This window comes from Coregonus lavaretus (assembly GCF_964263955.1).
Source record: "Coregonus lavaretus genome assembly, chromosome: 6".
NCBI classification, from domain to species: Eukaryota; Metazoa; Chordata; class Actinopteri; order Salmoniformes; family Salmonidae; genus Coregonus; species Coregonus lavaretus.
This window is the reverse complement of record NC_139993.1, coordinates 34,229,463-34,245,301: the sequence shown is the minus strand read 5'-3', so window position 1 is coordinate 34,245,301 and position 15,839 is coordinate 34,229,463. Positions and strand designations below refer to the sequence as shown.

Below are 15,839 nucleotides of genomic sequence, written 5' to 3'. Positions count from 1 at the left end.
TTCCTGAAAGTTACGCAACGTGCGTGATGACGTCGTGAAACACACCTGCACCCTGTACCGCCAAATGGGAAAACCCCTTCTCTATGCTCTTCAGGTAGCTTTTTCAACGATTTAATTTATTTAACGCTAAATCTCTTGACCGCGGCAAGTGTCTAAACCACGAACTATTATTTTGAGGTGGACGACTTTACTGGAGTTGCTGGAACATTTTACAGGTAGGCTACGAAAACACATTTCGAACACTGACTGTTTTTCTCTCTCAACAACCAGTAACATTTTCATTTGAATTCTGTCAACATGTCATATGACCACTGGTGTAAAGTACTTAAGTAAAAATACTTAATAATAATAATAATATGCCATTTAGCAGACGCTTTTATCCAAAGCGACTTACAGTCATGCGTGCATACATTTTGTTACTTAAAGTACTACCTACTTAATTCGTGTTTTGAGGTATCTGTACTTTGCTATTTATATTTTTGACAACTTTTACTTTTACTCCAATACATTCCTAAAGGAAATAATGTACTTTTTACTCCATACATTTTCCCTGACACCCTAAGGTACTACATACATTTCGAATGCTTAGCAGGACAGGAAAATAGTCAAATTGACGCACTTATTACGAGAACATCCCTGGTCATCCCGACTGCCTCTGATCTGGCAGACTCACTAAACACAAATACGTTGTTTGTAAATGATATCTGAGTCTTAGAGTGTGCCCCTGGCTATCCATAAATTAAATTAAGAAAATTGTGCCATCTGGTTTAGAATGTGAAATGTTTTTACTTTTATTACTTAAGTATAAATAAAACCAAATACTTTTAGACTTTTACTCAAGTGGTATTTTACTAGGTGACTTTCACTTTTACTTGAGTCATTTTCTATTAAGGTATCTTTACTTTTACTCAAGTATGACAATTGGGTACTTTTTCTGCCACTGCATATGACACTCATAGCAGCATGATGACACTGAAATGTATCCTGATATAACATTGTACTGTTGGGAGTTTTTGGTAGGGGAATGTCAGGACAATAGTATTCTATGTTTCGTTAAGCTATTGTTAGAAGGTCCCACTGAGTAAGTTGTATTAACAACTGTAGGGCAATTAGGGATGACAATGACATTGTATCTAACTGCTCTACAATTATTTGATTATTTGTTGGTTCTGGCTGTCAACGTAATCAATACAACAACTCTCATAACACTTGCTTAAGATAATAGCTTGCTAGAAGGCCTCATTCCACTAGTGCATGGTGTAGATCTGGTCAGTTGGTGACTGGTGGGCCAGCCTCTGTAATGATAACGGTATAGGGGGTCCTGTCTTTACTTTGGGGTGACTGGGTTGAGGGGTAGGTGGTGTGTTTTTGAAAGAGGGAGATCAGGCTGTCAGATGAATGCCCTACTCCCGTCGCCTGCCTCCTCATCCTGCCCTACTGGTTCTGCCACACCTGCCGGTTTCTGCCTGCTGAGGAGTTTCACCGCAGTTTCGACACTGCATTCCCAAATGGCTGCGTCTTCTCTTATCTGTTGATTAGTTCAAAGCTGGTTTAATAAATGTAGTCTCTAATCTACTAGTTTCACCTAAATCCAAGGTTGCATTTTGGCCAATTGACTTCCTCAGAAATTGTCTCATTCAAACTATCCAGTCATGGTGTAACTGAAGCTAATGTCACAGGATGCACATACATTAACAGCAATGAGCATATTATTGAGTTAACAATAAATGTTTGATTAAATGACCAACGTATCTAAACAATGTAAGTGGTCAGTAATCCTCAGCTCTTTAATACAATTCATCTAAGGTTGAAGGCCCATGGTAATTAATCACATTCACTAAGATTATAGGCCTATTGTAGTTTTAAAGCGTGTTGTACAATGTACACTATATATACAGAAGTATGTGGACACCCCTTCAAATTAGTGGATTCGGCTATTTCAGCCACACCTGTTGCTGACAGGTGTATAAAATCGAGCACACCGCCAAGCAATCTCCATAGACAAACAATGGCAGTAGAATGGCCTTACTGAAGAGCTCAGTGACTTTCAACGTGGCACCGTCATAGGATGCCACCTTTCCAACAAGTCAGTTCATCAAATTTCTGCCCTGCTAGAGCTTCCCCGGTCAGCTGTAAGTGCTGTTATTGTGAAGCGATAACGTCTAGGAGCAAGAACGGCTCAGCCGCGAAGTGGTAGGCCACACAAGCTCACAGAACGGGACCGCGGAGTGCTGAAGCGTGTAGCATTTAAAAATCGTCTGTCCTCGGTTGCAACACTCACTACTGAATTCCAAACTGCCTCTGGATGCAACGTCAGCACAAGAACTGTTCGTCGGGAGCTTCATGAAATGGGTTTCCATGGTCGAGCAGCCGCACACAGGCTTAAGATCACCATGCACAATGCCAAGCGTCGGCTGGAGTGGTGTAAAGCACGCCACCATTGGACTCTGGAGCAGTGGAAGCTCGTTCTCTGGAACGATGAATGTCGCTTCACCATCTGGCAGTCCGACAGACAAATCTGGGTTTGGTGGATGCCAGGAGAACGCTACCTGCCCCAATCCATAGTGCCAACTGTAAAGTTTGGTGAATGAGAAATAATGGTCTGTGGCCGTTTTTCATGGTTCGGGCTAGGCCCCTTAGTTCCAGTGAAGGGAAATCTTAACGCTACAGCATACAATGCCATTCTAGACAATTCTGTGCTTCCAACTTTGTGGCAACAGTTTGGGGAAGGTCCTTTCCTGTTTCAGCATGACAATGCCCCCGTGCACAAAGCGAGATGGTTTGTCGAGATCTGTGTGGAAGAACTTGACAGACTCAACCCCATCGAACACCTTTGGGATTAATTGGAATGCCGACTGAGAGCCAGGCCTAATCGCCCAACATCCGTGTCCGACCTCACTAATGCTCTTGTGGCTGAATGGAAGCAAGTCCCCACAGCAATGTTCCAACATCTAGTGGAAAGCCTTCCCAGAAGAGTGGAGGCTGTTATAGCAGCAAAGGGGGAACCAACTCCATATTAATGCCCATGATTTTGGAATGAGATGTTTGACGAGCAGGTGTCCACATACTATTGGTCATGTAGTGTATATATTCTGCAAACAATGTTAATTGTCAGTGGTAGCCTACGTAATCGATCTTCAGAGCAGTTCAACTGAGATTGTAAGCCCGCTGTAATTACACTGTGGGTTCTGACTCTGCAAACCACCATTTTACATTGCATAGCATCCTCTTTTACTTCTGTTCTTCATTTATGATAGGGATTTTGTTCGTTTTGTGTTGAACTCTTGACCAAACCGCTCATCTAAGGTGGTTTTAGGAGCAATGTGCACCGAAATTACAATGAGTCTTCATAAATGGGGCCCAATCAGTGTTTTCTTTCACATTCCAAAATATATGAAGATTCTTGGCATGCTTGGGCAGTGTACTGTGAAGAATTCCGGCTATACATTGTGGTGGAACTAGGCCTAATGTAGTAAAACATTAGGCCTAGCTCAGCAACACTCACTTGCACTGAAAGCAAGTTTCCGAGTAGTAGAGTAACCGTAGTTTGTTAGGTTGATGTAAACTTGAGAAGTACAATATTTGCTCTGCTAGGAACATGACATGTATTTGCCCCTGCGTGCTAACCTAGTGCAGCTGGGGCCTACTGACTGAAGTCTCTGAGTGTGAGTGATTGTTTACTTGCTGTAGAAGCACGCCTATTCTTAAGAGGTGTTTGCTTTTTTTACAGGCCTCTTCAGGAATACTACTCAAGTGTTTTTTTTAAACTCTACCTCTATTTTCCTCGGGTCTATTAATGATTCAGTAAGGGTCTGTGTTGTGACTGTCCAAAGGCCAGTAGTTCCAGTAAGCAGAGTAAAAACAGTGAGGCTATGCAGCTCTTCTGTTCCTACTTACTTATTACTACCCAAGTCTCACAATACAGAGAATGCCTCCTTGGTCCTGCAATTTACCTCTGAAGGCCTTCAAATGACAAATCTCTATTTAACCCCTTACTCCCCCTCCCAAGCAAATAGGGGAGATAGGCAGAAATACATTTTTAAAAAGCCAGCCAGAAAACTCCTGTGCTTAACATGCATACATATTTAATATGTAGAGACTCAACTCTCATACTTCCTCATAACAAAGCACAGTGACCATGGTCTATATAGAGAGACCTTTGCCAGGGCCTTTGGTGAAGTAAACACCCTTTCAATTATTAATAGCCCAGTGTACTCATACCCTCTGGTAACCATAGTGCCAGGCTTGACTAATCCAGCCCCATAACCTTCCATGGGAAAGTAGTACCTGACTGAGCTCAGGCCAGAATGGGAATATCCTTCCTCAGTGCATAGGCCTATATCAGCAACATTGGATATATGATTATGAAATAGCTTTTGCAAACAGGAAGAGGCTAGGTGTCATTTGGAGAGTGCCTCTGTCTCTACCATGTCACCTGGACAGTATGGGGACTGGGGGGTATCAGACGGTGGCTTGCTTAGATAAGGTGTACAGCTCACAGGGACAGACAACCATGTGCTTAGTACAGGTCCAGTGTGTCAGCTGGATGGCCAGAGGTGACTCAGTCATATTCTGTCAGCCGGTTGTTGTTGAAACCAAACAGGACGTTGCTGTTTTGTCATGAATCTGAAACAGGCGCTGAAACTGGTCAGTTAATCGGTGACACCACCGGTAAGTGGTCTCTCTCGCCAGGGGTTTCCTTGTATCTTGTATCTGTTACTCAAAGCTTGTTTGAGTAGCTAAAATCCTCTGTGAAATTGCTAAATCTCTTTTTGACTGGTTATAGTGTGGTGTACCATCAGTGTCACCACCATGTAAGCTAACCATTAGGGTGGGGAAGTGCTTAAAGGCTTACAGTTGAAGTCGGAAGTTTGCATACACCTTAGCCAAATACATTTAAACTCCGTTTTTCACAATTCCTGACATTTAATCCTAGTAAAAATTCCCTGTCTTAGGTCAGTTAGGATCACCACTTTATTTTAAGAATGTGAAATGTCAGAATAATAGTAGAGAGAATGATTTATTTCAGCGTTTATTTCTTTCATCACATTCCAAGTGGGTCAGAAGTTTACATACACTCAATTAGTATTTGGTAGCATTGCCTTTAAATTGTTTAACTTGGGTCAAATGTTTCGGGTAGCCTTCCACAAGCTTCCCACAATAAGTTGGGTGAATTTTGGCCCATTCCTCCTGATAGAGCTGGGGTAATTGAGTCAGGTTTGTAGGCCTCCTTGCTCGCACACACTTTTTCAGTTCTGCCCACACATTTTCTATAGGATTGAGGTCAGGGCTTTGTGATGGCCACTCCAATACCTTGACTTTGTTCCTTAAGCCATTTTGCCACAACTTTGGAAGTATGCTTGGGGTCATTGTCCATTTGGAAGACCCATTTGCGACCAAGCTTTAACTTCCTGACTGATGTATAATAATAATAATATGCCATTTAGCAGACGCTTTTATCCAAAGCGACTTAGTCATGCGTGCATAATTTTTTTTTGTGTATGGGTGGTCCCGGGGATCGAACCCACTACCTTGGCGTTACAAGCGCCGTGCTCTACCAGCTGAGCTACAGAGGTTGAGATTTTGCTTCAATATATCCACATAATTTTCCTTCCTCATCATTCCATCTATTTTGTGAAGTGCACCAGTCCCTCCTGCAGCAAAGCATCCCCACAGCATGATGCTGCCACCCCCTCTTCGGCTTGCAAGCAACCCCCTTTTTCCTCTAAACAAAACGATGGTCATAATGGCCAAACAATTATATTTCTGTTTCATCAGAACAGAGGACATTTCTCCAAAAAGTACGATCTTTGTCCCCATGTGCAGTTGCAAACCGTAGTCTTGCTTTTTTATGGTGGTTTTGGAGCAGTGGCCTCTTCCTTGCTGAGCGGCCTTTTCAGGTTATGTCGATATAGGACTCGTTTTACTGTGGATATAGATACTTTTATACCTGTTTCCTCCAGCATCTTCACAAGGTCCTTTGCTGTTGTTCTGGGATTGATTTGCACTTTTCACACCAAAGTACGTTCATCTCTAAGAGACAGAACGCGTCTCCTTCCTGAGCAGTATAACGGCTGCATGGTCCCATGGTGTTTATAGTTGCGTACTATTGTTTGTACAGATGAACTTGGTACCTTCAGGCGTTTGGAAATTGCTCCCAAGGATGAACCAGACTTGTGGAGGTCTACAATGTTTTTTCTGAGGTCTTGGCTGATTTATTTTGATTTTCCCATGATGTCAAGCAAAGAGGCACTGAGTTTGAAGGTAGGCCTTGAAATACATCCACAGGTACACCTCCAATTGACTCGAATGAAGTCAATTAGCCTATCAGAAGCTTCTAAAGCCATTACATCATTTTCTGGAATTTTCCAAGCTGTTTAAAGGCACAGTCAACTTAGTCAACTTCTGACCCACTGGAATTGTGAGACAGTGAATTATAAGTGAAATAATCTGTCTGTAAACAATTGTTGGAACAATTACTTGTGTCATGCACAAAGTAGTTGTCCTAACCGACTTGCCAAAACTATAGTTTGTTAACAAGAAATTAGTGGAGTGGTTGAAAAACACAAGTTTTAATGACTCCAACCTAAGTGTATGTAAACTTCAGACTTCAACTGTATGTACCGATATGATCAAGCAATGTGAGTTTCCTGGTTGTAACTCCCCTTTAGTAATATAATGTGTCTCTAAATGAGTCTGTTATTAAGTCTTGTTTAAGTTTCACAACTGTTTATCTGATGACTGGACTACAGTGACTCACATACTGTAATATTTGTCTTCATATTTTCCATCTAAACCTCTTAAGGTGTTTCATCTTTTCCACCTGGGACTATATGGGTTTCACACTGGCAAAATTGGTTCCGCCTTAAATCCCTGGCAACAAAGGGGAATAGAAAGTGCTGGGAGAGGCAGAGGGGAGGAGCCTCTTATTGTTCCAGGTGGGGTTTGTTTCTGCAAGGTGTTTTTCACCCACAAAGCTATAGTGGTCAGGACCCATTTAACTATTGATAATCCAAATGTATTTGATTTGAAGCACAGGGTCTTTAATTTCTTGGCCCCCAACATGGATTATGACATGGAATAAAAACGAAGGTGTTTTTGAGTGGAGTAGAGGAGAGGAACCCACAGGTGTGTGTTGCTAGGCTCAACTCCCAGTGGGGAATGGAAGTGAGGTTCAGAGAAGAAGTGGTGAGTAAAAAAGACAAACAGCTTTTATTGTATTTTATGAAAGGCAGGAAAGTACCTGAGGATTGTGTTGCTTCCTTTTTAAGAAAGTGTGGCTTTTGATCTTGTCATGTAGGCTTTATTGTGTTACCTTTTTACTTTCACTCTCCAAGCTAATCATTTCTCTATCTACTTCCTATGTCTGATAGAGTTAACCTTGTTATGGCTGGCTAGCCTCCCTTAATATCATCAGCCTAGTAGGTAATAACGTAATGTAGCAGGCGTAAAATAAACGCCTCTTTCTGGTCCTGACGAGAGAAAAAAAACTGTCGGGAGGTTCTCTTCTGCACTGTTCAACCAGTCCAGTAAATGTGAAGGAGGAGTTAAGATGGAGTGTCACCTTGTGATGTACAAAAGCAGAAGTTGCATCACAGGCTCTCTTTCCATTTCCCCTGAAAACCGGAGGCATCCGGTTGTTATTGGCCTCGCTGAGGGTCAGTAGGTAAGGGTTATTTCTAACATAGAGCATCTCCCCTGGAATAGCCAGGTAGGGGATGAATACACTTGGTGGTCAGGGAAAGGCTTGGTTGATTCTTCAAGGCCAGCACACTGGTTATAGGGTGGCATTAACTGGGTCTGCCCTTTCCAATTCTGTTACACAAAGTGTTCTCCTGTGCTGGTGACCTTTTGGCTGTTAAAGTATACATATACTGTAGTAATTGTCAAGTGGGATTATGCAGGAAGTTGGGCAAATATGTGTAGAGTTCTTGATAATGACTGCATCATGTAACCTATTAATATTATTTTGGGCACAAGTGAGTTTCAGCAACCAAAGCCAAGATTGTTGATTGTCAGAATCCAAAGCAAAATACACTAATGAATGCTTGTTCACTACCCTTCTTTGTTAATGATGTAGTCATAGAGACAGACATGTTTTCAGGAATAGTGTCCCTGACTAGACAGGACAATGATAGCATCAATGATATTTGCATACTGGCAGTTCCCTCGACCTCTCAACGCGGATGAAAGGTATCCCCCGGAGGATGCATGTCAACTATATCCTCTTTATTAATTTATCTCTATTACAATAATAGACTTAACCCATGATCAAAATGATCAAAACTATATTGCTATAGTGTCATTTTTAGAGATAAACCAACATGTAATTTCATTGACGTTGTGTCTTGACCAGGAGCTTCTAAGATGGAGTCCTTGCTTATCATGAGGTGATCGAACTTATCAAGAGCTGTGAAACTGCTGATATCTAGTCCTTCAGTCTAACGTTAATTAGACTGTTGTAAGAAATAATACTAGGTTAAATGTTAACCCTTACCCCAATTCTTTATCATAAACATTCCACCTATAGCAGATATTCCACCTGCTACTCAACCATTGGTAAAATGCTAGTGATTTATTGAGGATACTTGTCCGCCTCAGTGGCTACCTGACCCTGTCAGTCTCACGTTGTTGACCCTTCACTGACCTGTGTGTTTGTCCTGACCCTGTAGGACAGTTAACACAAGGGCAATTCCATGTTAACGGAATTACGCAGAGACTCAGATTTTTCACTTTAAAATGTATACCTAACAAAAACTATTGATTTCAAAGTTTAACAAACTATAAAACTCTATCCACAAGGACTACTTTTAACAATTTCCACAGAACATTTTACAAAAGCACATTTACAGGAAGAACTGTGCAGATACACATTTTAGTAAACTGAGTGAGATTTTACCATAATTCTGTTACCAAACTTGGCATCTGCACAATATTTCCAGTAAATGTTTTTGTAATTGATTTACTGTATAAATTGTTCAAAGTAGTCATTGTGCACAGAGTTGTGTGGTTTCTTAGACTTTGAAATCAATGGTTTTTGTTTGGCATACATTTTAAAGTGAAAAATCAGTCTCAGCATAATTCCGTTATCATCTCAATGCAACAATGCCTGTTTGTGTAATTAAACCTATCTAGAGTAGTAGGAAAATTCACTATATATATTATTGAGTCAGACAGATGGTCAAGCATACACAGAATTTCTGAACTGGTTGTAAATGTCGTCTTCTGTTGACATTTAATTTTTGATGCTGTAAATGTGTATTCTGCAGTAGTGTACACTAAATTTACAACCTACTTTGTCCCAATACATTCATTTGAATAAACTATCTGTTGTGTGTGTGTGTGTGTGTGTGTGTGTGTGGCATGGTTTCACACATCTCTACAATGCTTCTCTTGTCCTTTAGGGTAGTCCATTTTGCTGGACCAGTTTAGGCAATTAGTACTGTAGTAGGAGTAGGATACTAATGGATATATGACCTGCAATGTTGTTTAGTTTTTAAATGAGATGGTATGTGGAATGTGTTCAGTATGTTAGTGTGGCACTGTCGTCGGTTCGTGACTGTTTGTATCTGGAGGCGTGTTCAATTGGATGAGGCACGCAATACATTGTGTAGCACAGACATAATTCTCTATTCCACATGACTAGAGAACCATGGAGAACAAGTAATCTAGTCAGTGCTATACATTGCGTTTCTACCTGCAGTGTTCTGTAACGTTGCACCCCATTGAACAATACCCTGGTGTCGTATGTCACAGCAAGGGGCGGCCTGCTGCGTCTCTCCTCTGGTAGCCCCTCCCCCGTCTCTCCCTCTGTGGCCCCTCGCCCATACCTGTCAGAGGAATGGAATGAGACAGGTGAGAGCATGCTGCAGTTGACTCATTTCGACTCCTCTCCTCAGTCTCACAAACAACACTGTGGGGCTTGCCAACTCTCAATGTAAGGACATGAAACAACTGCTGCTTCTGTTGTGGTTAAGTTGCTCTGGTTTATTCATGTTATGGTTTGTTGATGGTAAATGGAGAAGGTCTGTGCTTTGCGATTGGTTTTACATGTTGTAATAGGCTCGATGTTGTTTTTCAGAAACCAGAGATGGAGGAATTAACGATATGGGAGCAGCATACTATAACACTAAGCAAAGTAAGTGTCTCTCTTGTTGTTTTGTCTGTCAGCATTTGATGATATACTTTGATGTGAACCTAAAACACAACAGAATGTAGTTACAGACAGTACTTGACATACTCAAGGTGTACAGATAGAAATACTGAACCGTTTCAATTGGAATGGACTTCAAAACTATCCATTTCAGTGGCTAACTGCGGAAGTGTAGAGTAACAAAGGCAAGCCCTACTCCCTGTAACTCTTGGTACAGGTCAGGTGACACACTTCAGTGCTGATGGAATGTGCTCTCTCTCCCTATCTCACACTCATACCTCTTTCCTACGTCTCTTGTTCTTTATCACCCTCTCCTTTTCTCTTTCTTTTTCCATCTCTCCCTCACCTGCTCTTTCTCTTTCACTTTTCTCTCTCTCTCTCTCCCTCTTTCTCGCCTATCATCCTCTCTCTCTTGCTATGGCAGGATTCCAAGATTGGGTTTGGCTTTGCGATATCAGGGGGAAGAGACAAGCCGAACCCAGACTCGGGGGGCACAGCCGTGATAGTTTCAGATGTGGTGCGGAACGGACCCGCTATGGGACGGCTGTTGTAAGTTGCCAACACCCTACACCCTTCAGGCATACAGCACATGCCTCTAAGGGTTTTACTTGAGGGTATATACAGTAAACTCACACACACACACACACACAACCAAACACATACAAACTTAACATTGCATGTCTTTGATTCTTAGGAGTGCTTGATTACCTTGTTTTACCTCTCCAACAGCGTCAGAGATCAGATCGTCATGGTCAATGGAGTGTCCATGGAGAATGTCTACTCTACCTTCACCATTCAGAACCTCAAGTCATCTGGCAAAACAGCCAACGTAGTGAGTAGCCTTATGTACTGTACTGTTAAAAAATAAATAAAGGTAATACATTTTTTTAACCGTCTCTCTCTCTCTCTCAGACAGTGAAGCGTCCTCGTAAGATCCAGCTCCCAGCCAGCACCAGACCGTCGCGTGCCGCCTCTCACTCCAACCTGCTGGACCAAGACCCCCCACGAAGGACCCGACGCTACTCTGATGGCTCTGACCAGGCCCGCAACGCTGACCGCTACAGCGCCCGTAGCACTACCCCCGATCGCAACGGGACCGCTCACGCCCTGCCACTCATGTCGGGGTACAAACGGCTGCCACACCAGGACTTCCCAGACAAGCCAATCAAAACCACCCTGCTGAAGAAGAAACTCACAGATGGTAAGGATGAACAACATCTGGGTCGTGTTCATTAGGCCACGCTGTAGCAAAAGGTTTCAAAACGTAATCACAGATTGGACATGATTGTATAGACAAGTGAATTCAAGGCCTCCGTTACAACAATTTCATGTTAACTTTCTCTTCCCATTCCAGAGTATGGACTGAAGTTGGGAAGCCAGATCTTCATCAAACACATGACTGAGACGGGTCTGGCTGCCAAGGAGGGCACTCTGCAGGAGGGAGACCTCATTCTCAAGGTCAATATGATATTTAATCACAAAACATTGCATCTTTGCTTTGTACATAGATATGATGCTATACTGGGACCATAAACCAAAATACTCTTGATGACAAATGTTCTTGGTGTTTTAATGACGTCTGTTTTCGTCATTGTATTAAGCCAAAGGAAGATTTCTGCATTCTGTGAACTTTTAAGTTTTTCTACTTCATTTCCAGATCAATGGGATGACAACAGAGAACCTGTCCCTGCTGGAGACCAAGCACCTGGTGGAGAAGTCCCGGGGCAAGCTGACCATGATGGTCCTGAGAGACGACCGCAAGTTCCTGGTCAGCATCCCCGAGGTGGATGACAGCGCCCCCAACAGCGAGGAGGACCGCCGCAGCAACAGCAGCTCTGAAATGGAAGGTGAGATAGGGAGGGAGCGAGGGAGAGGGGGAAAGACAGTAGTGACAGTAGTGTATGAGTGAGAGAATGTAGCATCAGCACAGCACCTCAGGACTGGAGGGAGGAGGGTGGAAAGAAGGGAAAACAAGAGGGGGAAGGAGAAAAGTGGTTGATGAGAGTTGTGAATGTAGTGTCAGAAGCAGCTCCTGAAAAGCAAAGTAAAAGTTGATCCAGCTGGTCCAGTATGTGATTCCTCAGTGTTTTAATTGCTTTCCTCGGATCTCCTCAGATATTTCAGACCTGGATACAGACATCCCCACTCCTAGAAACAGAGTGTCACGCTCTGCCACTAGAGAACGACGCTCACGCAGGTAACCTCACCTGAAACATGTTCGTTTCACCTATTCTGATCTACTTCTTCTACCTTCTTATTTAGATGTCTGTACTTGATCCAACATTTTCTTAAGTGACAAGTCTCCTTTTTACCTATGTATGACGAGACTTTCTCTGTCCTGTTGCAGAAGAGCTGAGCCGCCTCCGCTAGTAGCGAAGTCTCGTGACCAGTCCCCGGTGCGGTCGACACTGTCCCGGCCTGCTGCTAAAGCCTACCCCTCTCGCCGAGGTCAGTCCAGAGAACAAGGGTCTCTCAACTCCTTCATAAACATTGGCCCATCCCACTCGTGTGTAATCTGTACCCTGTCGTGCTTGGCTTGAACTGTGTGTTGTTTCTCTCCAGCCCCCTCAGAGTCAGAGTCTGACCGCAGTGCCTCACCCCCTCTTGTCAGGAAGGACAGCCCAGACATAGCCGACAAATACAGGTGGATTCAACCTCAAACCAGACACTGTTGTTTTGATATTTTGTTATCTGTGTTTGTGTGTTTCATTGAGGTGTGTTTCTCTCTTGCTGTAGAACTCTTTCAGGGATGTCCATCCTCCCCAACCCCAAAGCCTCACCTGCCGCCCTCGACTGGGCCGCCCCACGTCCTTCCCGTCCCTCCTCCTCCGCCTTGCGAACGCGTAAAGGTAAACACACAACATAGGCTATAGGGAAATCTCATCAAATGACACATTCTCGATGAGTGGATCATGATAATGAAGATAATAACATGTTCTGTCTCTCTCCTTCCCTGTTTCTCTCTCTGTGCAGTGGTGTCAGAGTCCGACTCGGACCGCAGTGCCTCCCCACCCCCCAGAAGAGGAGAGAGGTCCCGAGTCACAGAGGACCACTCCAGATACAGAGTGCTCCCTGACCTGCCCCACCCTAGGACACTGAGCGCCTCCCCCATCACCATTCGTCAGGATCCCCCCCGACGGGCCTCCTCTCCTGTCAAAGCCCCACCTTCAGGTCAGTACCCACTACACCCCTTACCTCAACTTCCACAACAGGAACACCTTGACAGAACATTGTAAGTGCGTTCAAAGGAGGTAGAAAGGGCCACATAATTGGAGCATTACCCCCGCTCTCTCCCCAGACTCTGAGACTGAGTCGGATGGCAGCTCCGGGCCCCCCCAGAGACAGGGCACCCCCCACAGCCAGGACTCCCGGAGAAGATACAGGTACTGATTAGGCCCACCCCACCCTTACCATCCAACCCCCCCCCCCCCCAAGCTCCAGCAGGAGCACCCGGACTGGGGCACTGGGCAGCTGATGCATGCCACCCACCTCCATCTTCCGCTAGCCATTCTGTATTGTGCTATTATTGACGTTTTTATGATTCTTGAATTTTTGGTCTGTTAGTCGAAATTGACTATTGCGTTGTACCCCCATAATTCATGATGTACTTGTGCTAACTGAGTTTTTTGTTGCCAATAAAATAAAACCGACTTCCACTGAGCACATCCCTCTACTGTATATGTGGCTGAATCTGGCCCTTACAAAGCAATCAGCAGCATGATCAAAAAACATAGAACGCCTGATAATGAATGAGCATTACATTGGTCTAAATCGAAAATGATCTCAAATGCATTTGGAACTATGCATGGATGAGTTAGGGTTAGCATCCATGGCATGGATAATAAGTCAAATGCCATTTTGAAATTTTAAGCCACAATGATCCTTGTAATTGTTAACCACCCACTGTGATCAGCCAGTAGGTTCTTGCTATGTGAGACAGCTCCCCCAGAAGTCCTGAGGTGAATATATTAGTCTTCTCATCATTATCTATTTTTAGCCACGGGTCCCCCTTTCCACACGTACAGTTGAAGTCGGAAGTTTGCATACACCTTAGCCAAATACATTTAAACTCAGTTTTTCACAATTCCTGACATTTAATCCTAGTAAAATTCCCTGTTTTAGGTCAGTTAGGATCACCACTTTATTTTAAGAATGTGAAATGTCAGAATATTAGTAGAGAGAATGATTTATTTCAGCTTTTATTTATTTAATCACATTCAGAAGTTTACATACACTCAATTAGTATTTGGTAGCATTGCCTTTAAATTGTTTAACTTGGGTCAAACGCTTTGGGTAGCCTTCCACAAGCTTCCCACAATAAGTTGGGTGAATTTTGGCCCATTCCTCATGACAGAGCTGGTGTAACTGAGTCAGGTTTGTAGGCCTCCTTGCTCGCACACGCATTTTCAGTTCTGCCCACACATTTTCTATAGGATTGAGGTCAGGGCTTTGTGATGGCCACTCCAATACCTTGACTTTGTTGTCCTTAAGCCATTTTGCCACAACTTTGGAAGTATGCTTGGGGTCATTGTCCGTTTGGAAGCCCCATTTGCGACCAAGCTTTAACTTCCTGACTGATGTCTTGAGATGTTGCTTCAATATATCCACATAATTTTCCTTCCTCGTAATGCCATCTATTTTGTGAAGTGCACCAGTCCCTCCTGCAGCAAAGCACCCCCACAGCATGATGCTGCCACAACTTCACGGTTGGGATGATGTTGTTCGGCTTGCAAGCAACCCCCTTTTTCCTCCAAACATGACGATGGTCATTATGGCCAAACAGTTATATATTTTTTTCATCAGACCAGAGGACATTTCTCCAAAAAGTACGATCTTTGTCCCCATGTGCAGTTGCAAACCGTACTCTGGCTTTTTTATGGTGGTTTTAGAGCAGTGGCTTCTTCCTTGCTGAGCGGCCTTTCAGGTTTTGTCGATATAGGACTCGTTTTACTGTGGCTATAGATACTTTTGTACCTGTTTCCTCCAGCATCTTCACAAGGTCCTTTGCTGTTGTTCTGGGATTGATTTGCACTTTTTGCACAAAAGTACATTCATTTCTATGAGACAGAACGCGTCTCCTTCCTGAGCGGTATGATGGTTGCATGGTCCCATGGTGTTTATACTTGCGTACTATTGTTTGTACAGATGAACGCGGTACCTTCAGGCGTTTGGAAATTGCTCCCAAGGATAAACCAGACTTGTGGAGGTCTACAATTTTTTTTCTGAGGTCTTGGCTGATTTCTTTTGATTTTCCCATGATGTCAAGAAAATAGGCACTGAGTTTGAAGGTAGGTCTTGAAATACATCCACAGGCACCCCTCCAATTGACTCAAGTGATGTCAATTAGCCTATCTGAAGCTTCTAAAGCCATGACATCATCTTCTGTAATTTTCCAAGCTGTTTAAAGGTACCGTCAACTTTTGACCCACTGGAATTGTGATACAGTGAATTATAAGTGAAATAATCTGTCTGTAAACAATTGTTGGAACAATTACTTGTGTCATGCACAAAGTAGATGTCCTAACCGACTTGCCAAAACTATAGTTTGTTAACAAGAAATTTGTGGAGTGGTTGAAAAACAAGTTTTAATGACTCCAACCTAAATGTATGTAAACTTCCGACTTCAACTGTAACTGAGTTATATTGTCTTCCTCCTCCCTCACTCCCAACTTCCCTCTTCTATTCC

General features: G+C 43.2%; 1 protein-coding gene across 3 annotated transcripts in view; it reads left to right on the top strand.

The window, feature by feature from the left end:
- The first annotated feature begins 25 nt into the window (after positions 1 to 25).
- The window catches only part of LOC311131133 (tight junction protein ZO-3-like), a 29,189-nt gene continuing 13,375 nt past the window's right edge, over positions 26 to 15,839 (top strand). The window contains exons 1-13 of one of the 3 annotated variants that reach the window (XM_084163959.1): positions 26 to 215; positions 10,082 to 10,138; positions 10,578 to 10,702; positions 10,883 to 10,985; positions 11,066 to 11,354; positions 11,508 to 11,611; positions 11,811 to 12,000; positions 12,269 to 12,350; positions 12,501 to 12,601; positions 12,716 to 12,797; positions 12,890 to 13,002; positions 13,127 to 13,324; positions 13,452 to 13,536. In XM_084163959.1, coding sequence (XP_084020085.1) covers positions 10,091 to 10,138; positions 10,578 to 10,702; positions 10,883 to 10,985; positions 11,066 to 11,354; positions 11,508 to 11,611; positions 11,811 to 12,000; positions 12,269 to 12,350; positions 12,501 to 12,601; positions 12,716 to 12,797; positions 12,890 to 13,002; positions 13,127 to 13,324; positions 13,452 to 13,536 — 1,520 coding nt within the window. In that variant the 5' untranslated portion in view covers positions 26 to 215; positions 10,082 to 10,090. Of the gene's footprint in view, positions 216 to 4,583; positions 4,672 to 9,835; positions 9,938 to 10,081; positions 10,139 to 10,577; positions 10,703 to 10,882; positions 10,986 to 11,065; positions 11,355 to 11,507; positions 11,612 to 11,810; positions 12,001 to 12,268; positions 12,351 to 12,500; positions 12,602 to 12,715; positions 12,798 to 12,889; positions 13,003 to 13,126; positions 13,325 to 13,451; positions 13,537 to 15,839 lie in introns of those variants that run through there. The other 2 variants (XM_084163961.1, XM_084163960.1) reach the window with 2 other exon arrangements.